This window comes from Castor canadensis, chromosome 8 (assembly GCF_047511655.1).
Source record: "Castor canadensis chromosome 8, mCasCan1.hap1v2, whole genome shotgun sequence".
NCBI classification, from domain to species: Eukaryota; Metazoa; Chordata; class Mammalia; order Rodentia; family Castoridae; genus Castor; species Castor canadensis.
Window position 1 is genome coordinate 2304043 of NC_133393.1, and position 26091 is coordinate 2330133.

Sequence of the window (26091 nt, forward strand, 5' to 3'; positions counted from 1 at the left end):
CAGTAGTACTGGTTGAGTAAAAAAAAAAAACCGGGGAGAGGGAGGAGGAAAACCAGACAAAAGTAAGGGCATTTTATTATGTTTTGAAACAGGGTCTTGGTAGATAGCCCAGGCTGGTCTTGAACTCTGCTGCATTAGCCTCCCTCAGTGCTGGTGTTACAGGCGCGTGCCCAAATCTGAGTTGTTTTCTGTTTTTACCTCTAGGCTACATCCTCAGCCCAGGGGCATTTTTAAAAAGCCAACTAGCATCCAGGTCATTATCATTTTACAATTTACAAGTGTGAAGCCAGTTAGTTGCCCATAACAAACTCAGTATCATGGCAAAGCAGCTTGCACTGCCCTTGTTCTTTCTGCTGCAGATTACTAGCCAGGTCACTAGAAACCACTGCAGACCATAAACTTAAATCCTGGTAAGAGATCATCAGTGGTCACATGTCCAGTGAGAATTTCACTAAAAATTTTCACCAAAATAATGACTGCTTTCACTTGTCAATCAAATTTAATGAACAAAGATTTCCTTCAAAAGAAATACAAAAGACCAATAAATACATGTGAAAAAAAAAAAAGGTTTTTGACATCCTTAGCCTCAGGGATAGGCAAATGTGAGTCAATGCCCTGTATAGCTATCCTTATCTCAACCAGCAAAAACCCTTGTTCCTTCCCATTATTATTTATACTCTCTCTACAACAAAATTAGAAATAAGGGCAAAATAGTTTCTGCTGGGTATTGAGGGGGTGGGGGGGAGAGGGAGGGGGTGGGGCAGGGGGGAGAAATGACCCAAGCCTTGTATGCACATATGAATAATTTAAAAAATAAATAAATAAAAACAAAACAAAAAAAAAACAACACTGAGATTCCATCTCACCCCAGTCAGAATGGCTATCATCAAGAAAACAAAAACAAATGCTGACAAGGATTCCCACTGTGGGAATGTAAATTAGTAAAACTGCTGTGGAAATCATCATGGAGGTTCCTCAAAAAACCAAAAATATGCTGGGCACTGGTGGCTCACACCTGTCACCCTAGCTACTTGAGAGGCTGCGATCAGGACGACTGTGGTTCAACGCCGGCTAGGGCAAATAGTTCAGGAGATCCTGTCCCCAAAATAACCAGAGCAAAATGGACTGGAAGTGGTAGAGCACCTGCTTTGCAAACATGAAACCCTGGGTTCAAACTGCAGTTCCACACCCCTAGGTCGGGGGAAGAACTACTGCATGATCCTGCTATACCACTGAGTATAGGGAACCAGCCAACATACCATGCACACCTGTACACACTTGCTGATTGCTGCACTATTCATAACAGCCAGCTACAGAATCAGGCTAGATGCCCATCAACACAGAAACTGATAAAGAAAATGTGGCCTATATCCACATACAATGCAGTACTATTCAGCCATAAAGAAGGAAATGATGTCATTTGCAGGAAAATGGATGGAACTGGAGATCACAGTGCTAAGTGAAACAAGTCAGACTCAGAAAGACAAGTATGTTTTCTCTTATACGTGGAATCTAGAATTTAAAAAAGACATGAAAGTAGAAGGGAGACCATTTGGGAAGAGGTGGGGACCAGCAGGAGGTGGGAAGGTGGACAAAACAGGATAAGGGAGATGAATATGACCAAAGTACTTATATACATATATGAAAATGTCAAAATAAAACCAATTATTTGTACGATTAACATACACTAACTTCAAAACAAAAATGAAAAGACGGCTGGGTGTGATGACTACACACCTGTGGTCTCAGCTACTGGGGAGGCTAAGGTAGGAGGACTGATTGAGCTCATGCACTGCAGACCTGCCTAGGCAACACAGCAAGTGTCAGGTAATAGAGTTTGAACTCAGGGCACTGCACTTACTAGGCAGGTGCTTTAATAAGAGATACATCTCCAACCCAAGGTAAATCATGTAGACTCTGTAGGCTGGTTCTATAAGCTTACTGCCAATTACTGGGGAAATGTTTTTCCAGTAATGAGGTCAAATACCATTATCACTTTAAAGCAAAAAGTATTTGGCTAACATGTTGGTGTTATTTTTCCTTACTTATGTGCTTTAGTTCACCAGTGTTTAAATTTTTTGTTTTTATTTCCAAAAAAATGGAGTGTCGTGATGTTATCCAGGCTGGGATCAAGTAATCCTGCTACAGCTTCCCAAACAGGTGGACCTACAGCCATGGTATACCACATCCAGCTCAGCTGTGCTTTTTCAAAATACCTCCAGAATATGCACTAACTTACTATTTTAAATATTAAAAGCATACATAATCAAATTAAAAGCTGAAACTTAAAATTAGCTTATGCAGCTTTGACCTGACCTTCCTCCATTCCAGTCTAGAATATAAATGCAGGAAGCAGTATTCTCAACTTTTCCCATCAAAAAAGTATGTTCTCTTGTAAGCTTAACAAATTTATTCTAAATTAAGCTATGTCACAAAAGGATCTTTTTTTTGGTGGTACTAGGGGGTTGAACTTGGCTTCACACTTGCTAGGCAGAGGCTCTACCACTTCAGCCACTTCATCAGCCCTTTTTGTGTTGGTTATTTTTGAGATAGGGTCTCCCATTCTGCCTGTTTGTGCCTTCCAAGTAGCTGGGGATGACAGGTACACACCACTATACCTAGCTACAGGTTGAGATGGAATTGAGAGCTCTTTGCCCTAGGCTGGTCTTGAACCTCAATCCTCTAAGTAGCTAGGATTACAGGCTTGAGTCATCTCACCCAGCTATATTTTACTAAAACTAAATTTCCACCTAACTAGTTTCAAATTAACCACATACATAAATGACTTCAAGGTGAGCTTTTAAAATTCATCTACAAATACCTACTTGTTGAAAAACATGTACACTCAATCCTGAAGTATATTATGATTTAGGAAGCTAAGTGTCATACACTTGCCAACTCTTCTTTGGTACTTAAGAACTAGCCTTGAAAACCAGGAGTGATGATGCAGGCCTATAACCCCAGCAATCAGGCTGAGCCAGGAAGGTTGTGAATTCCAGGCCAACTTGGCTATATACATAAAAAGAACTGCCCTTGTTACTGAATGCTGAGAAAACTGGATCTAAAATATGTTTTATTAAGAACTTTTATAAGAGGATCCCATACTTGTATTTTCTCAAATATTAAATGTAGGCAGGTATGTTCCCCACCGCCCCCCCTTCTTCCAAGTAAGGTCTCACTATGTAACCCAACCTGGCTCACTCTCTGATCCTGCTGCCTCCAAGTGTTGGGATTACAGACATGCACCCCCACACCTGATCACTTTCACTTTCACCTCATACAGCTTCTCACCCAAAAGTTGAGCCTAAGTCATTTCTTACTGCTATAACCAGCAGTAAGATGACTTAGAAATATCTGCCAAGATCAATTCAAAGGAAACACAGATTTAAAGGAGTGGTTCTGCTTTTGTAAAGCAATTTCTATCAACACAGTATTGAAAAAAGCAAGGCTTTACATGTGAAATTATTTTACAGTAGTCTGCAGCATTATTTGGTGGCTGTTCAATGATGAAGTAGTGATGTATATTTTTAAATTACTATTATTCACTTCTAAAAGGCATTTTTAGTTCTTGAGTAACTAACAAAAAAGGATTAATTTTGCATCCTCTAAATAGTTACTTTAATGGGACTACAAAAGAACATATTCACCAGGCCACTATGGGAAATGGAACAACTGCTCTATCCCCTAAACAGGGTGACGGAACTTGGGAAGACAGCACTCTGCAAGACATGCACTACCCATAAAAGTGACCACAACAGCCCAGTGTCCTATCTGGTGGACTGAAGGCTTTCTGGCTACTGAAGTCACTAATAAGTAAAGACACACACACAACAACCCACAGCAGAGGTTCACTTATTGTTGTTCCATCTCCCTCAAGGTCAGCTAGCACTGCTTAGCCAGAGGGAAGATGACCATTTCCTTCATTATCCTCATCTTCTATGTCATGGACTCTAAGGCCGAAGTATTAACAGATTAACTCTGTAAATCTATCTGACTAGTGTCACTTGGCTGGGAAGAATTTCTGAAACAAATGCATTTCAAAGTCTTTTTTATTATTACTGATTTTAAAGCTTAACTCCCTAGTTGGACTGAAATTTGCATACACATAAAGAAAATATGAACTCAGCAAAACAGTATTTATTTACTATCTCCAACAGCAAAATGTTGGAACCAGGAAACCCTCTTTACAAAGCAATCTTCCTCCCGCCCGTTTGTCATTTACAAATACGAAGAACAGAGAACATCCATTTTATATGAACAAAGTTACACACATACACCCCATTCTGTAAAGTACTTTATTCAGTTACGAAGGCTAGTACCACCAAACTATTAAATAACATTCTTACTGTATTGTCTTGAGTAAACTAGCAGTATTTCTTTCTGTAAAATCCTCTAAGAAAGAGACTGATTCTCCATCAGGACACACACACTGAAAAAAAAAAAAATTATACAACTTTGGAACTTAAGAGAATTTATAAATTTCTCTGAATATGACGATGTAACAATGAGGAGTTACTTTTTAACCCCAGTGTCACTGCACTGCCTCTGGCACAGGAGGGAAGAGAGGGAAAGGAGGAAGAGGCAGGGAGGGAGGAAGAGGGAAGGAAGGAAGGAGGGTAGGCAGGCAGGCAGGCAGGCAGGCAGGGAGGGAGGGAGGGAGGGAGGGAAAATGTAACGGCAAAACAACAAGGAAAGAAACTTCAAAAAACAAACAGAAAGTTGAGAAAATGTGTTTGAGGGCTGCTGCAGACACTGGCACAGGTTCACAGTTCCAAGACAATACCTCCAAATGTCATTGCAATAACATTCTTATAAATTTCTTCATTTTTCCCCAAGTCCACCCAGAAATTACCCAGAAGTCAACACAGAAGGAAATGAACCCCACTACACTGAAGAAGGCACCACCACAAGGTGGCCCTGAAGCATGCAACTGCACATTCACAGTGGGCTCCACACCCCAATGAAGCAGCTGTCCTGTTCTGGACGCCACATTCCACAGAAGCAGGCTATCCTGTTCATCTTCAATCTTGTTCTGGACCAGCCTTCAGTTCTCTCTCAGAGGGTAAGCTGCCCTTAGTCAGAGGTGCACTGTTAAGAACCCTCCTTGGGTTCAGTTCAGGGAAAAAAAGAAGTAAACTGCTCTCAATGTCCATAGTGGACTGTAGTATAGATCAAGTTTTAGACTACTTTTTATTTTTTGTAGTACTGGGATTTGAACCCAGGGCTTCACTCTTGCTAGCAAGCCTAGACAAGCACTCTACCACTTGAGTCACACCTCAGTCCTTTTAGACTACTTCTGTAATGTTACAAGTAATGGTTACAGACTTAGTATCCTTTGAATATGTAAGAGCCAATACATTTCCATGGGTAACATATCCTTAATTGCTTTCATTTCTGCCCACCCAAAAGCTACTCCTTATAAATCTGAAACCAGACACAACTCATCATGTGCTACCTTTGTACACACTTCTTTCTTTCACCTTAATGCCTGGCTCCTGTGTCTCTACCAGACCAACTAATTCATTACTCCTCCTCCAAAACGCACCTCAAGCACTTAATAAGAAAAGCTTCCCTGACCCTTCTAAATGACCCTCTTTTTGGTTCCAATATCATCTTAGGCACTTCTCTAAACAGAGGGTTATTACACTGTACTGGTGTTTGTCTTTCTTAAGAGAATACACTGTCTCTTATTAACCCCTAGTGTTCTCAGACCTTCCTCAGTGCCTGCCTGCACAAATCCAGTATTGAAAAAAATGTCTGACAAGTGAAAAAAGATTCTTCCCAACATAAATACAAACATCATCCATCAGAAATCATACATACATGCCTACACACCCTGGCTCTTCATTCTACCTCTCTTATTATTTTCTTATTTCTTAGCTTGTACTTGAGAAAAGAGACTTTAAATATGTCTTTCCTTGACTTAATCTGTAAGTCACTGTAAAAAGGGGGAGCATTGCCAGATGGCATGAAATGAACAATTATGTGCTACTTTGCATTTTAAAATGTATGTATCTGTCTATACCCAACAGCATCCAGTTATAAGAAATCTAAGAATGTGGAGATAAATAGCACAACAATATAAAATTAAAAAAGGAAAGCTGAGTTGAGCTTTGGTGTTTTTCTAGGTATTTCCAGGTATTATCCCTTTGAGAGCAGGGAAAGTGAGGCTCAGAGCATAAGTGACTTGCTGATACTGAGATCAAGGCACCATTCCACTTTCCTTCAATTAAGCCGATACCCTCAAGATGCCAGCTTGGTGTGTATCTGAACAAAATGAATGTAGCAAACAAAAAAGGCAGACCAAAGAAAAAGGCAAGTCATAAGAATGACTAACATGATCAATGCTGAAGATGAATACAACAAATAAACAGTAAGCAAAACAGAAGTCACTATTAATCAAGAATAACCATAGTTCAGCACAATGAAACCTCAATGACAGAATAATCAGAAATGAAGATACCAAGTAACAAGAGGGAGAGAGTACACCCACAGACAGAAAGTTCAGTGAAGAAAGAGCAGCACATCTGAAATGAGTGTCAGGTCACACCTGAGCAGACCTTGGAGGCTGTCAAGTACAATACTGCACTGAGACTGAAAGACGTCTAAGGGAAGCTCGCCAGCACAACCTAAGCAAGGTGCTTCAGACTCCTTGTTTCACTTCCTTACCTACAAAACAAGGATGGACTTCTATCTCAGGAGTGTCTAGTGGATATAGGTTCTTCTATTTCCTTCCCAGGCAAGAAGTTAACAAACAAGGCTTTCAAGGTGGTTCCAAGGCCTTTCCAAATAGATAGAAACTGTTACAAGTCGTTAAATATCAATACACGGGAAGTATCTTGGTTAAGAATGGAAATGAGACTACTTACACAGCTCAGAGAAACAGCTTGTGAGACCCTACCTCGAAAATACCCAACACAAAGGGCTGGTGGTTGAAGTGGTAGAGTGTCTGCTTAGCAAGTATGAGACCCTGAGTTAAAAAAAAAAAAGGAATTGAAATCTTACAACTGTTTAATGACTTCAGGTAATGTTTTTATTCTACCATCCACATCACTGCTGCCTCACCAATTAAAAGAAGTACATAGAAACCATACATGTAATAGTTATTTAATACACAACTACATTATGAATCAAAGTAATGTGAACGATTTCATCACAGATGAAAGTAAGAGTTCTAATTGTAGCCCTTAAAACTGAATGCTGAGATTGAGCCACTTTTATGGGTAATGAAAGAAAACAGAAAAGTACATGCTACTTGATGGGGAAAAAACAGTGTATGATCTTACAAAAAGACCACTAACAGAATCCATAACACAGTAATACTTGAAGCATTCTAAGGTCAAAGCAGAAATATTTAGGTATTACCAAATATAAAACATTTACTTTCACTTCTACCAAGGAATATACTCAAGAATAGTAAAAATAATATAACTTGAGAGATCTTCAAAGTCCTAAAAGAAACCTGAGAACTCTTGACGAGTCATCAGAAAATCCAATAAACCATTTGGAATAGTCAGTTACCTCAATAAAACCAGTAAAGCCCTTAAGACCTAAAGACAACTGGCTAACTTTAAGAGCTGTGCTATAGAACATTTGTATAAGATGAAATTTGTCACAAATATGTAAATAATAGATTTGTTTGATTATGCAGAAATGAGATAATACTGCCATTAAACATGAAGGCATCAAAAATTGTTAAAAGTTCAGGAGCCAGGAAACACTTTGAGCCTGGACTGGCTATGTATGTTTTTCAAAAAGGACATTAGGGAGAAATCGAAAATCTGGTACAGTAATTCTTAAGATGGTATTTCAATATACAAATACAAAGCCACATCAAAATCCTGGCTAGTACACACTGGCAGAATAAAAAATATAATCAACATCAAAGAGACTGAAGGAAGATCAGACATCCTTTTAGAAAGAGGTATTGTATAAAGGAGAAGGAGAGATCTATGTAAAGAATAATTATAATAACTCTGACTGGACTGTGACCATTCCCAGATATATCCCACAGGAAACAAACATAATTTCTAATTTCAATGTTACCAGGCATTACTGTAAAAGTTTTCATTACAATAAAGTCAGACAAATAAAAAGACAAAAAAGTATAAAAATATCCCATTAATAAGGGGGAAGAGATTTAATAAAACAACAGTCTCATCACTTACCCTGGAAGGGACATTCCATAAATTTTAATGATTTACAAAACTGTATGTAGGAAAAAAATCAGTGAAAGACTACATTCAATAAAGTAGTTATCAGATAACTGGTAACCAACTCCTGTGTATTCTAAGTGAAAAAAAATAAGAACTGGTTTGTGTACCCCCTAAAAACCATACGGAATATGACTGGCCAACTGAATGACATGTGTAAGATGCAACAATTACACTGGTCTAGCCACTAACGTTAAGCACATCATAGTAAATTTCAAAGGACAAGAGAACCAAAATAGTGCAAGACTGGGGCAAAATATGCCTCACATTAAAAAAGAAAGTTTTCTGTTATTGCGATCTTTAAATTATTTCTAAAAAGATCCAAGCCATAATTTCAGGCCTTCATCAAAATCCCAATTAATTTTATCTTCAAGAAGAATAAATGTGTTGCTTAACTCTATGCTACCCATATCAGTGTCCAATTTTACAGCTAGAAGGATTACGGAGTTTGTCTTTTCCAACCTCCTTGTTCACAATACCTGAGAGGTTATCCTGGATGTATCAGGCCCTTAGGGACATTATATCAATCAGGTCACTTAGGTAAAATTCAGAAAACTATTAGTGTGGTGCTAAACAGTATCTGAGTAGCCTAAAAGAGTTTATACATCCCTCAAAATAACATTTTGAGGCTAAGTAAATAAGTGGAATTATACTAATAAGCTGCCACACAGTTTTTTAAAAAGACAAAGTTGAAATATAATTATACTGATAAGGAAGCTTTCACAATCTTATACATATAGATATATACAAATATATATATATGTACATAAAGTGTCAGGAAATTTACTGCTTTTGTAAAAATGTCCTTGCTTTTTCTAACCAAGTAAAACACATTCACTTATCAAATGTAAGTTGTGTTACCATGGCTAAGAACAAGACTAGAAAAGAGACAAATAGCTTAATCAGAAAATCTAGAATCTACAGAGAGAAAGCAAAACAAACTTGATGCCAAGAAAACTGGCCAATAACTAAAAGCTAAAAGGAATTTCTGTGATGTTAAATAAGGAGTAAGGAAATAAACACTATACAACTTTCTGAAATCAATCAACAGTGCTATAAAGAAAACAAATTAACATTCAGAAGGAGAGTACATTTAAATAGTGCAATTGTACAGACAATGAATTAAACTAAAAGGTTAAATCACAGTACAGAATTCACATAAATACCACCGGCAATATATGCCATACATTGAAATTTAAGTTTTAAACATAAGTGTGAAATTTTAAAAGGCACTTCATAACAATTAATGGAAGTAGTGTATCTCTATACATAGTAACTATAAGAAATCACATTGTCTCCACATGTATTTTATGTCTAGTCAAGAAATAACATTTTGAAAGAATAATTGGACACATCCCTTTGAGACTATCATATCATTAAACTTGCATCTTTTCCAAGGCCTCCCAAAAAATCTAGCTTTATTTTATGTCTAGTTAGTCTAATAAAAAACTTTTGCCACAGGCTCTGCACATGGCAGGCACAGTATAAATATTTATGGGTTCTATAACCTACTTGGGTTGTCTCCCTAAATCACTACTTTTAGTTTTCTAACACCATCACCACTTAAGTATACAAGATTAAAAAAAAAAAAAAAAGATAACCAGGTTAGGGATATATCAGGTATTGTTTCTTCTGCAGACAATAAACTACTCTATAGCTAAAAGGTGTTCCTCCCCTACTGTACTGTCATCACCCCCAATCAAATGTCAAATACTTTCATTAAGTTCCTTATTTGGTCACTGACTTGGTGATTTCCTGATACCTCTCCTCTTTCAGGAGATGCTTGGGTACCAACTACAGTAGTTAAAAAACTTTTATTTTATTACTGAGCAGCATAAATATCACAAGAGGAAAAGAATAATGTTGTCTTAAAAATATTTAAGACCCAAGTGTGGTGGTACACGCTTGTAATCCCAGCATTTGGAAGGCTAAAGCAGGAGGACTGCTGAGTTTGAAGTCAACCTAGGGTACACAGAGAGACCCTGTCTCAATAAAAGAAAAACAAATCTAGTCCCCTCTCCGAAACAAAGGAAGATCCACACATTGATGTGAATACAGTTACCACTAATGAACTAAACTCTTAAAAATGGTTAAGGTGCTAAGTTTTATGTGTTTTATCACAATTTAAAAGGGGGAAAAGAAAGAAGCAGCATATTAAGTGGAAGTGCCAAAGCAATTTCAGAGAATCATTATCTTCAAGCATCATTAATTTTGGTTTAGTTTTTGGAAAACAAGGGTATCTCAAAAATCACCAAATCTGTGAAATACCATCTAATTCAGGGGAAGAACAGGGAAGACTGGAAAACTGGGTCAGTCTGAAGTTGCCTTAACTAGTTGGGAACTTATGTGCAGTCACATAAAACCCTCCCAAGGTATCTTTTTCCAATTCAATCTGGGTGCCTAGTCCCTTCTCAGAAGAAAACTATACTGCCAATGTCAAGGACACAAGACTGCTTCACTGTTATAGTACATATTACAAGCTATGAACATCTGTGTATGACTTCTTAGGCCCATGTTTCTTTTCAGGTAAGCAGTGTTCTTCTGGAGTTCAGTCTGAAAGATTTTTGGAGAACACTGGCATGGACCTGAAGAAGTGGAAGTAGAACAGTGGATAATATAGAAAAATAAGGTAAATGTTATCTCCAGGTACAACTTGGTTAAATTTCTAAATGATCTTTATCATGACCAGTTCAGGCTTAGTGTACAAACAGGATAAATAGGACCAATACAGTATCCTACAATTACCTGACAAAATGACTTCTTCCCAGTAGGGATATCTGTGCCATCAATTTCTATAGCACAAACAGGAAGAGGAAGAAGGTAGATTAAAAGAGTGCTGAATATGGCTATGATGGGGAGGAGAAATAAGCTTCCCAAAAACTACTAAAAGGTCGGCATCACAGAAAATGCCAATTACTACAGTGTTATAACTATGGCAAGAACAGAGATCACATAAACCTTAAAAGAGGGCTATATTCCACTAATAGTATACCCAAAAACAGTTGACCAAGCAGTTTTTTAAGACAGATGTTTGACAAACCAGTAAGTTACAGAATTTTAAGTCTATGAAAAAAAAAAACTTTTTTTGGCTGTTAAGCAAGTAACACCAGAGTGATGTATTCAGACCTCTCAAACTTGACATTTTCTCCTTTCCCAAAGTCATGCTGTGAAGACAAGGATCTAAGGCCTGGTACACCATACAGCCACTGCCTTGAGATTACAGAAGATACTGTAGGATATGTAACTGAGGTATGTGATGCCAGCTCCAGTATGATGGAAAACTAATATTTGAACAAAAAGATAAGTCACCCCTTCAGGTGAGTCTGACAACATTAAGAGACCAATTTAACCAAGAACATGTCACGGAAGTCTTGATCTCAGTCCATCAAGAAATCATTAATGGGTATCATCATTTAGATATCCAGAAACAGAACTGTGAGGCTTGCTACCTTCATGACATCCTTAACTTAAGGATTTCTCCATGAGATTGAGACTGACGGCTTTCTCTTTCAGTAGGAGATCAGATAGTCAGGCATGTTTGGAATTCTTGCTCTTAAAGAATTCAGATTGTCCTACTTGGATGACTTAAATAATATCCTTTATTTCCAGGGAATGGATGCACATATCTATTGGATTGAGAGTGTGATGTATCATCAAGCTCAAAAGATTTAACCATTTAGAAGATAGGTTTAAGAAGGCCATCTTGGTGAAAGGCCCAGATTATAGAGACTTCTATGATTTGAGTCTCATAGTTGGTAGGAGAGCCTGACAGGTCAAAGACCACTAGAATTGATGACAAAAAAGAATTATCTCACATGTAGCTTTATGAGTGGCAATGGTATGGTAACCATCTGTCTTGATGAAGACAGTTACTGTGAAAATTTCTACACATGATGTTACAGGCAGGAAAGTCTTTTTCAAGTTGGTGTCCAGAAGACTTTTGACATCTAGCCATCCCAACTGGAAGCAAATTGGATTTGGCAAAATTTTATTTGAATTCCAACTGGCACATAGCTTCATGGCTGATTCTGAAGTCTCACAGAGCTTGATAGTAGTATGAACTCATGGTGAGTTGGTCATCTTGACAGTGTCTGTTGACAGACCAATAATCTTTTGAAGATCTATCAAGATGAAGCCTGAACAAGGAAGCACTGATGACCTAAAAGTGAAGGATCTACCTCTGGTCTTAGTAAACAGAGATGTAACAGACTGTTTCCAAATCCACAATCTCTTTGTCCTCAGTTTATCACAAGACTCTCCTGAAGAAGAACTCTTCCTTTAATCACAAGACAATTCAAATTCCAAAGTGTCCTCCTCTAGACTTAAGTCTGGATTAGAAATAATGGGTAAATCTTTGTTCAACCCTCCTTACAACAAAGTCTCCCCATTGTTCACTTGTCCAAAAAAACATGAGTCTCTTTATTATATACTTAATTCCAAAAGTCTAGAATTCAAACATCAGCTGTGATCACTCCAGACATGCACTCAGTTTTTAAGATGACCTCCTACCTGTAGATCCTGTCTGAGTGGGGAAGGAACAAAATAGGCTCTTGGATGACTATCTTTACTAATAACCTATCGTAAACAGGTTATTAATTCTTATACCCATGGCGTTCTGGAGATTCTCCCTTCTTTCTATATCTATAGGGGTGGTTTCGCGGTTTGTACCAGTCCCCTTTGGAGTACCCTCTGTTGTGATAATGAGCTTTCTGTTCATGACTATAAAAGTATCGATGCTGGTTATAGTATTTACTGTGATCCTTATAATCATTTTCTTTAATACTGTTTTCTTCTGCAACAACAGCATCTACATCTTGACCAAAAAGGGAAGCACCATCAAATGGCAAGTGTAAGATTTTCTCCTGCGTTTTCTTAGTGAGAGATGTCAGTCGGAGCCAGGCCTGCCTTCTGTAGTCTATTGCCATGGCCATGACTCTAACTACAGAGTCCATTATGTCCCTAGTTGTACAAAGCTGCCAAAGGCCCGCATCCATACCATCAGATATTATACACCTTGCTTTTCCACGGTCAAACTCTGGGTCATGAACCAGCTCCTCCATGTCTTCCCAGAGTTTTCGCTGATACTGAGTCATATAGGCCATGTAGCTAGCAGCTCGGGCTGCAATGGAGGCAGCATGGTAGAACCTACAACCCATGATCTCCATTTCTTTTGAGGTAGAATCTAGAGGAGATGTCGAGTTTCCTCTTTTGCCATGCTCTAATGCTTCAACAATAGGGCCCTCAGCTGGTGGATTTGGTTGGAAAGGAGAGGTATCCTTGGCCACAGAATATACCCTGTGCCCCATGAAGGAAGAAGGATGGCAATCAGCAGGGTCTTTAAAGACTTCAGTGGTGGCAATTCTCAAAAGAGGATGCAATGGAGGAACCAAACGTTTTTTAGAGGTCACACAATCAGGTTTCCCTTCACAGGATTCAGTTTCCGGTTGTAAAGTTACCCTCTTTATAACACCTCTTTGTTCCATTCTCTTCAAAAGACCTGTGAAACTAGACTGGGTGTGGTCAGGTGACTGCCCTTTGTCTTCAGCTGATGGGAACTTGCAATCAACCTCTTCTTCAACTGTGGCCAAGTTTTCATCCTTAGAGGTTGAGATATCCCAAGGAACTGAGGTGTTCTCATTTGGCCTAGAATGATGAAATCTAAAACAGCTCCTGGACTGCAGATCACGTATCACCCGGGACATCTCAGCCACTTGTGTCTGAAGATAGAGTATGGCATCCTGTCCGTGCTGTGAAGCTGAGGCCGATGCTACAGGTAAATTCTCTTTAACCTCAGAAGATTCTTGGGGGACCAGAGGTGGAGATGAAGACAGAGTCTGATAATTTTGTGATGACTTAAGTGTCTCTGTCTCAGAGCTCTTAATATCTGAATTATTTTGATCATTTTTCTGGTTCTCCAATGAGTTCTCAACAGAGGAAGGTTGAGAAACTATTCTTTGTGGGCTGCTGGTACAACTCCCAGAGGAGGAGCTGCTGTCTCCAATGGGAAGAGGAACACTGCAGCTAGAGCACATTTCTGGGCGATGATTCTCAGAGGATGGCACCTTAGATTCAGGCATTCTCTGGGTTATCCACATGAGTAAGAAAACCAAGGAAGAAAAAAAAATGCTTTTAATATGTTAACTTTCAAGTGCAGAGATGCATGTCCAGTAAGTAGAATTCAAATTTTAAATTATTATAAATAATTTAAATTGCAAATACTACAGGTCAGTGAAGAATAGAAGTCAAATCCACAAGCTTTGCTACCACAAATCCCAATGATGCAGTCTAATATGGGACTTTGTCTACAAACAAGCAAGAGACTAAAAATAAGCTCACTTCAAGTGGTACTGTCATAGCCTGCTGCTTGATTTTGAGCTAAGATAAGATGAGGTGGTGAGACCACTGGTAAGAACAATTAATGAAAATATCCCTACTCAATATATGTAAGTTAACAAGTGGAAGCTAATAATGGCAGAGAAAACTTGAGGAAAGTCCTAAGGAGAAGAAAAAAAATCTGCAACTCCCTATTAGTCATTTTAAGCCCCTGTAAAATTCTGTCAGTAAGTCTCCATGAATAAAACTTTCTAGTTGTATATTCCTGTTTTATGGTTTGAATTTTATTTATTTATTTATTTATTGGTGGACTGAGGTTTGAACTCAGGGCCTTGCACATGCTAGGAAGACACTCTTACCACTTAAGCTATTCCGCCAACCCCTTTTTTGTGTTGGGTGTTTTCGAGATAGGGTCTCGCAAACTATTTATTCAGGCTGATTTCAAACCGTGATCCTCATCTCTGCTTCCTAAGTAGGATTACAGGCATGAGCCCAAGGCGCCCGGCTTAAGGTTTGAAATTTGAAGGAGAGTACAAGTTTATTACCTCATTTCATCCTCACAACAACCCTGTGAGGTAGGTATTATTCTCACTTGATTGATAAAAGGGGTACAGCTGTGTCCTAAACCAGTATTGGTATTTTGATTCCAAGTCCAAGTCTCAATCCCCCATATCATACAGCAAGTAGCTTTCTGGCCACCATGAGCAACAGCCAGGAATTCTCCAATCCATCAGGAAAATAGTCCATTAATAGAAATTTGGGCTAAGGCAAAGACAAATGAAAAGCAAGATTGCTACAAAGGGTTCAACTAATTCAACTCTCAGAGTAAATAAACAAGGGTCAAGCCCACAACCAGCAAAGTCACAGGTAAGATAATAATTCCAAATGAACTGGGGGAAAGAGAAGGTTCAAAGGGATGAAGACTGAAGTAATGTATCAGCTGTAAATCATTCCCCACATTCCATTTTCACACATCCTTTCTACCAAAATAAGCCAAAGTTTCTGTGGCCATGTGCTTCTGGAAGGAAAAGATTCAGTTCTACATGGCAACAGACGAAGAGTACAACAAATAACAAACACAAGAGAAGCCAAAAAGCTTGCAGGGTTTATTATTATTATTATTAATTTCCCTCTAGAGTTTAGAACTTCCTAGAGTTAATTTATCTTTCCACATTCTCACTGAAAGTAGAAGAAACAAAATTGGAAGGAAATGTTCTGGGCAAAAAAACTTCTTGTAGTGCCTATCACAGCCATTCTCTAAAGTGCTATCACTCCTCAACACAGCCATCACTGATTGGTGAACTCTTTTAAAAAAGCCTCTTAACTTGACACAAGTGAAAAAGTACAAGTCAAATGCAATGTACTTACATCGCTATGAGAGGTGGTAGGCTCTTCGTCATCACTGCTGACCAGATCAATGTACTCAAGAACCGGTCTTAGTGGTCCTTCCTATAATAGAATTGAGCAAATACACATATCATGAACAGTTATTTAAAACAAACTAACATTTAAAACAATATTTTTTTGGGTTTGTCTGTTGGGATTGGCTCTGAAGAGGAAATCTTATGGGTAGCAGAAAATAATCAAAAGCAGCAGAGCAAAATAATTCAGAGCTGGCATAGTGGTACATGCCTGTGATCCCAGCATTCTGGAGGCTGAGGCAAGAGGATCAGGAGCTCAAGGCCAGCCTGAGCTACACAGCAAGTTCCAGGCCAAGATACAGATACTATGAAGGGATGGGAATCAACAGTCTGTTAAGATATCTAAGCTCATCCTTATCTCAACCAGCAAAAATCCTTGTTCCTTCCTATTACTGCTTATACTCTCTCTACAACAAAATTAGAAATAAGGGCAAAATAGTTTCTGCTGGGTATTGAGGGGCAGGGAGAGGGAGGGGGCGGAGTGGGTGGTAAGGGGGTGGGGGCAGGGGGGAGAAATGAACCAAGCCTTGTATGCTCATATGAATAATAAAAGAAAAATGAAGAAAAAAAAAAGATATCTAAGCTCATGGGCTAGGGATAAGTAGCTCAGTGCTAGAGAGCTTGCCTAGCCTATGCAAAGCCCCAAATTCAATCCCCAAAACAGGAAAAAAAGGAAAAAATAAGAATGATCCAAGCTCAAAACATGAGCTCTTTTACCAACAGCTTATCTTCATATCCCACACTGCACAGACTAAAACATCAAACCCAGATTCTTCCAACCTTTCTTTCCTTTCATGTTGATTTCTTCACAGACCAGGTCTTGAACACCAGGCTTAAGCGCCCAAATTTTATTCTATAGCAAATTAAGGCCAGGTGAGGTGGCTCACATATGTAATTACAGCTACTCAGGAGGCAGAGATCGAGAGGATCACAGTCAAGGCCAGCTGGGGCAGAAAATTCATGAGACCTCATTTCAACCAATCAAAGCTGGGCGTGACACTGTGGGGCTGTCATCTCAGCTACACAGAAAGCATAAATAAGGAGGATCACAGTCCAGCCAAGGCATAAATAACTAAAGCAAGCTGGCGGAGTGGCTCAAGTGGTAGAACACCTGCCAAGCAAGTGTGAGGCTCTGAGTTCAAACCACAGCATCACCAAAAATCAATCAATCAAAAAGGAAAAAGGTCTGGGGGTATGGCTCAAGGGGTAGAGCACTTGTACAGCAAGCATAAAGCTCTTAAGTTCAAACCCCAGTACTGCTGACGCCACCCCCCCCACCAAGTCCCGAAAAATCAAGGAATAAAAAGGTTTTTGAAATTCTGAGCTCAAATGACTAGAATGCTAGTCATTAGTATAAATTCGGAATGCAGACGTACAAAACTGATGTTCTTTTGGACATAATGGACTCAAGTATGAATAGGTACCTGGAAGACAGCTGGAAATGCAGGCCTGTAATCTGGGAGTATGAACATACCAGGAAACAGAGATTTGGGACTTGTGCCTTAGAATGCTGAACTCTACAACTAAACAGGAGCTTATATTGCCCCAACAAAAAGCTCTCTATGCTAAATGTGTGCAAAAACAATGAACACCAAGAAGACATCACCCAATTTAGCAACAGGACATTTTTAAACGCCTTTGAGAGAACAATGTTGAAGAAAGAGAGCACAGAAGCCAGACTCTAAAAGAACAACAAAAGCAAGGCGAGAATGAGGCAGAAAAAATAATGACAATTTTTTCAAGATATTGGGGGACAGGGGGAGGTGTGGCTCAGTGGCAGAGCACCTGCACCTACCTAGCAAGAGCAAAGCCCTGAGTTCAAATCCCAATACCACACACACACATACACACACACAAAGATACTGGGGGGATGGGAAGTACATCTGAAATCCCAGCAGTTGGGAGGCTGAAGCAGAAATATCACAAGTTTGAGGCCAATCTGGGCTACACAGAGAGTCCCTGTTTCAAAAAAGCAAAGGGCAGGCAGGGAATTCTTAAGGGAAGTTTAATTTTCTTAAATATTTACTTAGAGACAGTGTTTCACTAGTAGCCCAGGAAAGCCTTGAACTATCAACCTTCCTGCCTCAGCCTTCTCAGTGCTGGAATCAGAGGTATGTATCACCACATTCAGCTTTTAGGAACTTATTACAGTACCACAGAAATAGTAACCAAAAAAGTCCCCAAGTAGGCAAAAAAAAAGAGAGACATGGGCAGAATTTCTGTGAACGTAAAGTACAGAAAAAGAGGGAAGCTAATCACAGTGATACATTTCTATAATTTCAGCATTTGAGAGATTGAGGCGGAAGGATCACTAGCTGGAGGCCAGCCTAGACTACAATACAGAATTCCTGCCAGCATGGCACCATAGGGAGATCCTAGTTCAACAAAGCAAAGACAAACAAAACGGAATGAAAAATGGCTATAAACGGGATTAAAAAGTAGCAGCAGAGGACTGGGGATGTAGTTCAATGGTACAGCACTTGTCTAGCATGTGCAAGGCCATGAATTCAATCCATGGCATCTCAGAATAAATAAAAAGATAAATAAGTTTAAGAACTAGCTGCAGAAGTAACATAAATGTCAAGAGGAAGGACAGATGAGACAAGACTACCAGGAATTTACTACTGGAGTGAACTACTATACTGATATACAACCATTTTTGGACTGCAAAACACAATTTCATATGATTCACAGTAACTAGAATGAAAGAAAAAATCAGGGTGAAAAATCCAAAACTGAGAAAAAAAAGAAGTTTATTTGTTGACTCAAAAAATAATTACTGATTTACAAGCGATAGATACACTAAAAAGAGAAAACATGTTAAGAGACTGTCAAAAAGGCAAGTAGATTGGATGGAAAAATAAGTACCTTGCTTGTATACAAACATAGTACACTTTAGCTGGTTTTCTCTGTGGATACAGAGTAACTCCAGAATACTGAGGACTCTGATTATTTTACCATTAGCCAGAATACTTACTGAGCCCTGAACCCAGCACTATGTAAGCTCCTCATGCACACTGTCTCATCCAGTCCCCAAAACTGCCTTACAAGCTGACATCTGAATTATTACCATTACCCCATTTAAAGGATGCTGAAAGTGAGTGGAGTAGTCTGGTTCTCTAAACATAAGTTGGCTGTGGGGTCGCAATAATTCTGAGGTACTTCAAAGTATGAACTCTTATTTTTAAATCACTACTTATTGCCTAGGTTTCTGAGAAAAAACATTTTCTTTCCCTTTAATAAGAAAAAAAAGACTATCTGCTATTGCCTCATTCTGAACATTTCAAAACATGGACCAAAGATAAGTTACTACCTCCTCCAAGAAGTAATGTTTATAATAAACATATAAAGAAATAGTCTTATATCTGTAATAGATAGGTATTATATAGATATTACAACTAGTAAATGATTATTCTCATCCCTGCTTGTACAAATAACAAAATCAAAGGATTCAACTCCAAATGGCATTACAATTTAGCAGCAGGGCTCACGCACTGGCATGACAAAACATTTTAGGAACACAGCATAATATTCTAAATTTTAAAAATATTATTTTAACAAAATAGAAAAATCTCATTCCTATTAATTGGGAAACTGATTCTCAAAACCAATGCGCCAATTTTCTACTTAGAACAAGACAGTAATGTAATTAAATATGGTGAACAAAAGAAAGTGGTTTATGGCAACTTAAGAATTTTCTGAAACAATGAATATGAATTTGGGCATAAAAACAAAAACCTAACTTAAAATCCTAAATAACTCATGTTTTCCCCCATATAGTGAACTTAGGGTCGTATTTTACTTCTGTAGCCCTGTCCAGTTCAAAACCTTTTTTCAAATAACTCCCAACTGCCTACTTTATAATTCAAATTTAGTTCAACATTCAAATGTGCCATCTGGCCCATCCTTCCCTCTTCCAATGTAAAAACTAACTTAAATTAAAATAAAAACACCTGATCCTCTAAAATTACATTTAATCCTTTCCTTTTTCAGCTTTTCCTTTTTTTTTTTTCTACACAAAATGCCCTTTAAACACACATAAAGAACCAAGAACTACCTATGCCAAAGCCACAAACTTGCATTCTTTAAAAGCACCGTGAGGACTGGCAGAGTGGCTCAAGTGGTAGACACCTGCCTAGCAAGCCTGAGTTCAAACTCTGGTACCTCGCCAAAAAATAACTAAATATAAAAAGCACTATGAACTCTTTAAACAAGAACTTTCTACTGTCTATTAGAACATTTCCTCACTTCTCCTATCCTATTACCTGCACTAAAATACTGACAGTTAAGGGGAGGATAGACTTCTAATTAATGGACAGAGCTCTAAGGTACTTAATGCATGTCTTTGAGTATTACAAGCTTCACACTACTTTTGCCTGATGACAATTATAGTCCAAGAAACCCAGAGAAAAGATACTCATTTTCTACTGCAGCTAAAAGCATCAATACTCAACCTATGTGCTCAAGTTATCTCTAGATTTCCGTAGTTACCAAATTTTCAATGACTCTATATTATACTAATAAACTTAGCTGAAACCTAAAGTTCCTGTGCTATTATGAAGACTATGACAGGTTTCCTGCACAGTTTTTTTATACTTTTATACCTACGGTGGCACTGTGAATTAATTCTGTCAACAGCTTTTAGCTAATGTTTTTGGAAGTAAATATGATAAAAGATCACCATTTCAAAAATAGATAGAAAGACAGTGGTTCAATAAAGAGACATATTATTATACAAAATAAAGCAAGAAACCCAAGGGTAAAAACTTTGTTATAGTAACTCTGTTTCTTGATTTGAGTACTGTTTACACAAATGTATTTGACTGCAAAAATCCACTTATGAATTGTGCACTTTTCTGCACATTTCAATAAAATTTAAGTGAAAGGGCTCATATCTGCATATCTATCACTCCTTTCCTTCAACATACCGTGTTTGGATTCAAGTTCTAAATTTTGCAACCACAGAAAGTCTGCTGTGCCACCACGTAGGTTAAAAGTTAGATGAGTAAATCAAAAAGTGACATCATAATGTGCTTTGTAATCTGAAGAACTCAAGCAGAGAACTATTTTTCATCTTTACTGGTTAAGCATTACCTGCAGAGTGAAATCTGGGACTGGGTTACACAGAGTCCAAGATTCTGTCTCTGAGTGGCTCTTTGGCTGGTTTTGGTTTTTTGAGACAAGGTCTCACTAGGCAGCCCAAGGGGGTCCAGAACTCTGCTTAATCCAGGCTCAACTCCAACTCACAATCCTCCCACTTTGGCCTCCACTGTGCTATAATTCAGATGCATTTTAAAACAGAATTAAGCTATAACTAATTGCCCTTTAAGTGGTACCACTTAAACACAGAAGAAGTTTTAAATAGGTTTCTTAAGTATTGTAATTGCACTTAAAACATGCAATTAATTTTCCATTCAGAACTGTCAAACTGTTCAATCTTTCTCTGGAAACAGGGAAAAATTTATTAAGTTGAATATACAATGAATTTTCTCATTCTTTATTCTTGATCTTCTACATTTAAAATAAAGTTTAAATTAAAAACTTTAATGCAGTCTTTGCTCCCATTTCCTGTGTGGGGAACAGGAAATGTTTCTCTCTTCCCCCCTACCCCTTGCTAAAACTGAACCAAAAAAAAAGCTTAATGCAATTCTTGATTCGACAGGGTATAAAAATTTAGCTTTGAAGCCTTTTATTTATAATGCCTGTTTCTCAAAAGGCCATAATTCATAAATAAAAGTGTTATTCCTACTTGTATCTGTATGATACATAAAAGTAAACACTGTTCACAAATATACCAAGATTCAGGAAGAACCAAAAACATCTGTCCTAGTAAGTTACGGAATGCTGTCATCAATTTTACTTCAGCTCATGCTTAGGATTATGCATAGCCATGGGGTCAGTGACCAACACTGTCCCAAAAGAACATGTTTCAGTCCACAGTGAAGGGGATACAACGCATTTCTACCACTCACCCCAAATCCCCAAAGTTCAAAACGAAAAGCAAAGAGTACAATGTATACAGGCAACAAGCAAGCAAGCCAAGAAAACAATTCATGATTCCCTTCAAAACAAATCCATGAAAACACCAAACAACAATGGACCACCACAATGGCCCAAAGTTTTGGAAGATATTGTTTTATAACAACTTTTATATAGTTGGTCAACAATACCCACAAATATTCATCAGATGGACAATCAAAAGGAAAAAAAAATCACATAGCTTTAATACCAAATGGCAACTACCCAAACGATAACACACCTTTTCCCCAAATCAATGCTTAATAACAACGTGTGCTCAGAGGTCCGTGCGTGTGTGCATTTGTTCCACAGTGCAGATTCCCAGGATCCACCTTGAATTCCACTTGCTAACACTTTAAAACCCCTGTCCCAAAGGGAATCAACTCAGCGCGCCCCCAGCCATGCGCGATGCTTTCAGACCAGCACCAACGGTCTGCATTCACTTTCGCGGGGGTGGGCTGGGGTGGGGGTGCCGGGCCTCCAGCCCTCACTGTTGCGCTGTGCTGTCACGCGATGACCTCAGAGGTCAGGAGTCCTCCAGCTGTCTGTCCCTCTCACGACCCTCCCTCCCTGTCCTCCACCTGCCCCTGGCTCGCCCTGCGCGTCCTTTCAGGGGATCATGTCGCCCGCTTCAAACCACGGCCTCGGGCAGGACGCTGCGCGCCCCGCGCTCGGCCCTGGTCCCCGTCCGCACCCCACGCCACGCGGCACCGCGTCCGCGCTGCGGTCACCAAGGCTCTACTTACGCCGACGAACTGAATGTCATCTTCGTTCTCCTCCGCCGCTGGCTCGCGCGCCGCGGGCCCGGCCGCCGGGACGGATCCTATCATCTAGGGAGAGAAGCGGGACACGCGTGTCCGTGAGCGCCCGCCCCGGGCCGGATCCCAACGCGCCCGCTGAAGACAAAAGCTCCGGGCCGAGCGCGCCACGCACGCCGGCAGACCGCGGCCGAGCGGACAGGAGGCTCGGGACCGGGCCGCGTCCGCTCCGAGGGGAGGCCGGGGCGGCCCCGGCTGCGGCCGAGCGGGGCGGCGGGGGCCGGGCGGCCATGGCTGCTGCAGGGCGCCGAGGAGGCGTCGCCCGAGCAGCAGGCTCGACCCGGAGGAGGCACGGAGCCGTCCGCGGCTCGGCGCGGCCCTGAGGACGCCACGGCTACTCACCTCCGGCCCCGGGTCTCCCATGGCTCCGACGGCCGACAGCACCGCCGCTCCTGCTGTCCCAGCCGCCGCCGCCACGACTTCTCTTCCCGCCGGCAGCGCCTCGCGCCCCGCGCCCCGCCCCTGCGTGAGCGTCGACGCCGCTGACGCCGCTGACGCCGCGGGCGGCAGGAGACGCGAAACCGCTGGAGCAGGAGGCGTGGCCTCGCGGGCCGCTATCTCCCGGTGCGCCTTGCGCGCCCCTAGCCTGCCTTTCCGTGCCGCGGAGGACGCCGGGAAGTGTGGTTCCCGCTGCCGGTCGTAGCCCCTCGCGGTGCTGGGGGGAAAAGACGGACACGAACGAGCGCGGAAGGTCCTGTGTTAGTTTCGCAGGGGTGAAGAGTCCGGTTCTGCTGCCCTGTGAGGCCAGTAGCAGTGGCGGGAGAGGGCATTCGTTGGCAGCAAGCCGCAGGTGGAAGGTATAGGACTTTCGCCCTCTACGTTTTGCCAGCCTAACAGCTTGTGTGGCGTTCCTAGGCAGATGGGCACGGAGGCGTCGCCAGTCCCTGCGGCGACCATGGTCGCGTGGCCGCTCGGCGTTTCCCGGCGTTCCGGGATCCGTCTCCCTATCCCGCATGGCTCCCGCACAGGCTTCGCTGGGTGATGGGGGGCGGGCGTGGGTGGGACACGAGAGCCCGCGCGCTCGGTCAGCGGGGGGACCGCAAACCCGCTCGCCTTCTTCCCGCTCTTCTGTTTTGAGGGCCGGGTGTGCGGAGGTTTACCTGCGTTCTAACAGGAGGCAGTGCTGAGCAAACCCTCCACTGCTCACCTGTTCCCCAGCGTCCAGCAAGTGTCCTAAACCCGAGGAAGCAGGCCAGCGAGGTGAACTCAGGGCCCACGCCTGGACCGACACGCAACCGACTCGGGGACCTAAAACGCGCTGTTAAAGGATATTCTCAGATGCGCCCTTTAAAATAAAGTAAAAGTTGCCTTTTTTTCACTTCATACTCATACTCCAGCCTACCAAACAGATCTCTCAAATTCAACTATGCAGTATCTTTTCTTAAATAATGTCCTACCAAAATAAAATTTAGAAAAATACCAGTGATAAATAAGGTTTTTGAAAAGAATATAAGTGGGAAAATTTAAGTCTTAGAGGCCTGGTTTTGCTGTCTATGAACAAAACTACCATGTGATTACCTATGTCGATGGTAATTGTTTAATATTCGACACTTCATCTCCCAGGTGACTTATGACTTCTGTTGCTTGTCTACTTAGTAAGTTTGAGACTTGTACAGGCCAACTGAGAACTAGAGACCTGTCCTATACATTTTTTTAAAGGCTGTATAAGTAAAATAGATTAAAATGTGTAGGCAAACCTTTACTTAAAATACTTCTGATACACAGGTGAGAGTTCAGTGGAGCGTTCAGTTGGAGGTAGAAGTTAATGGATAAAAGTATTGAAAACATGTGGCTATAGAAAAAAAAATGCTCACACTATTCAGTTTGCTAATTGTAATTTCGGGGATTTATCCCAATGATATATCACAGGTTTCTTTATAGCAAAAATTGGGAAACAGCTGTCTATTGACAGGGAGATGGGATGATTAAATTTCAGTACATACTCTATGAAGTTAACACTATAGAGTGATTTACCTCCACTGAAAATGTTTACCTAAGATTTCTAAAAGCTTACTTTTCCAAAATGCAAGAGATATACAGTACGATTAGAACCATGTCAACCACTAAGCAGACCATGCCTGACATAAGAAACCTACTTGAAGGTTAATAATAATTTTTTTTCCAATGGGTAGTTCACTGTTTTTATAAGGTAATCCTTTGGAGCCTTCCAACAGAAGATTAAGACATTCCTAGAGTCCCAAAAACCCTATTTTATTTAGCTTGGTGTAGTAAATCTCTGTCTTAGGAAGCTAAGAAAGACTTCGGTCAGGTGATTTTTATGGCCAGTCTTGTGAAGTGGGAAACTAATTAGAATGGGAAAAGGTACAGTTGTCTGCTGATTGGTTTAAGGTTCAAAATGAAGAACTTTAGCTGTAGGTAAATTTTTTTTGTATGATTAAGGAATATTTTTATGTTTTAATTGTACTAAGAATACATTTATTCAACTCTATATATCAAAAAATTCTAGGCTTCAACTTTAGTTTTCATCAATTCTCCACTGACTGTCTGAACATTAGCTACTCAGAAGCATTTAAAACTCTACAGAACTTAAGTCTGGTGTGGTGGCACAGGCTGGTAATCCCAGCACTTAGGAAACTGAAGCAGGAGGTGGGGGAGACCTTCTCTGGATAACAATTTTAAAAAGATACAAGGCAAATTAAGTTGCCTAGATTGGAAGGGGAGGGGGTGTCAAACCGAACAGCAAACTCTGACTTCAGAAACAATTCCTTCCAAGTAGCCAAAATTTGGTTGGATTGCTTTATAGAGCAATTTATCCTCCAGAACATTGTAGAAAACCATACAGCAATCTGCAGCAATGAGTGGAGTTCAGCAGCTGAGAGTGGTCAAGGAAAGTGGAAGAGACCAAAACCAATTTTATCCCATAGTGACTATAGGATGCTGCACCTCCCTGACAAGCAACTTAGGGGCTTTTATAGTGGCGGGGTGGAGGAAAGAGAAATGGACTTCCGTAAAACAATCCAGCCAGTCACTACACAAATAAGCAAGTAATAGCAAGTCCTGGAGGAAAGAGACATCCATACAAAGAGTTACTGCAATATTTACCCAAAAATGCCCATTTTTCAACAAAAAGTTAAAAGGCAAGCAAACAGAAAAGTATGACTCATTTGCCAGAAGAAAGTAAGCAACATAAACTATGTGGGAGAAAGAAAAAGACTCCAGAGCTATTCTATTGCTATAGAATGCTTACTGAGCATGTGCAAGGCCCTGGGTTCCATGTCCAGCACTTTAGAAACAATGCCCCCTCCCCCCACAAAAAAACCCACTTCA

General features: G+C 40.3%; 1 protein-coding gene across 6 annotated transcripts in view; it reads right to left on the reverse strand.

The window, feature by feature from the left end:
- Positions 1-23305, reverse strand: part of Znf451 (zinc finger protein 451) — a 68674-nt gene extending 45369 nt beyond the window's left edge. Inside the window, exons 1-4 of one of the 6 annotated variants that reach the window (XR_012450580.1) lie at positions 23146-23305; positions 22732-22815; positions 15915-15995; positions 11340-14293 (exon numbers count right to left, since the gene is read on the reverse strand). Coding sequence is in view for 3 of the 6 variants with exons in the window: in XM_074081827.1 (XP_073937928.1) it covers positions 15915-15995; positions 22732-22815; positions 23146-23166 (186 nt within the window). In the remaining 3 variants the exon portion in view is untranslated. Of the gene's footprint in view, positions 1-11339; positions 14294-15914; positions 15996-22731; positions 22821-23145 lie in introns of those variants that run through there. The other 5 variants (XM_074081827.1, XM_074081829.1, XM_074081825.1 and 2 more) reach the window with 5 other exon arrangements.
- Between the last annotated feature and the right edge of the window lie 2786 nt (positions 23306-26091).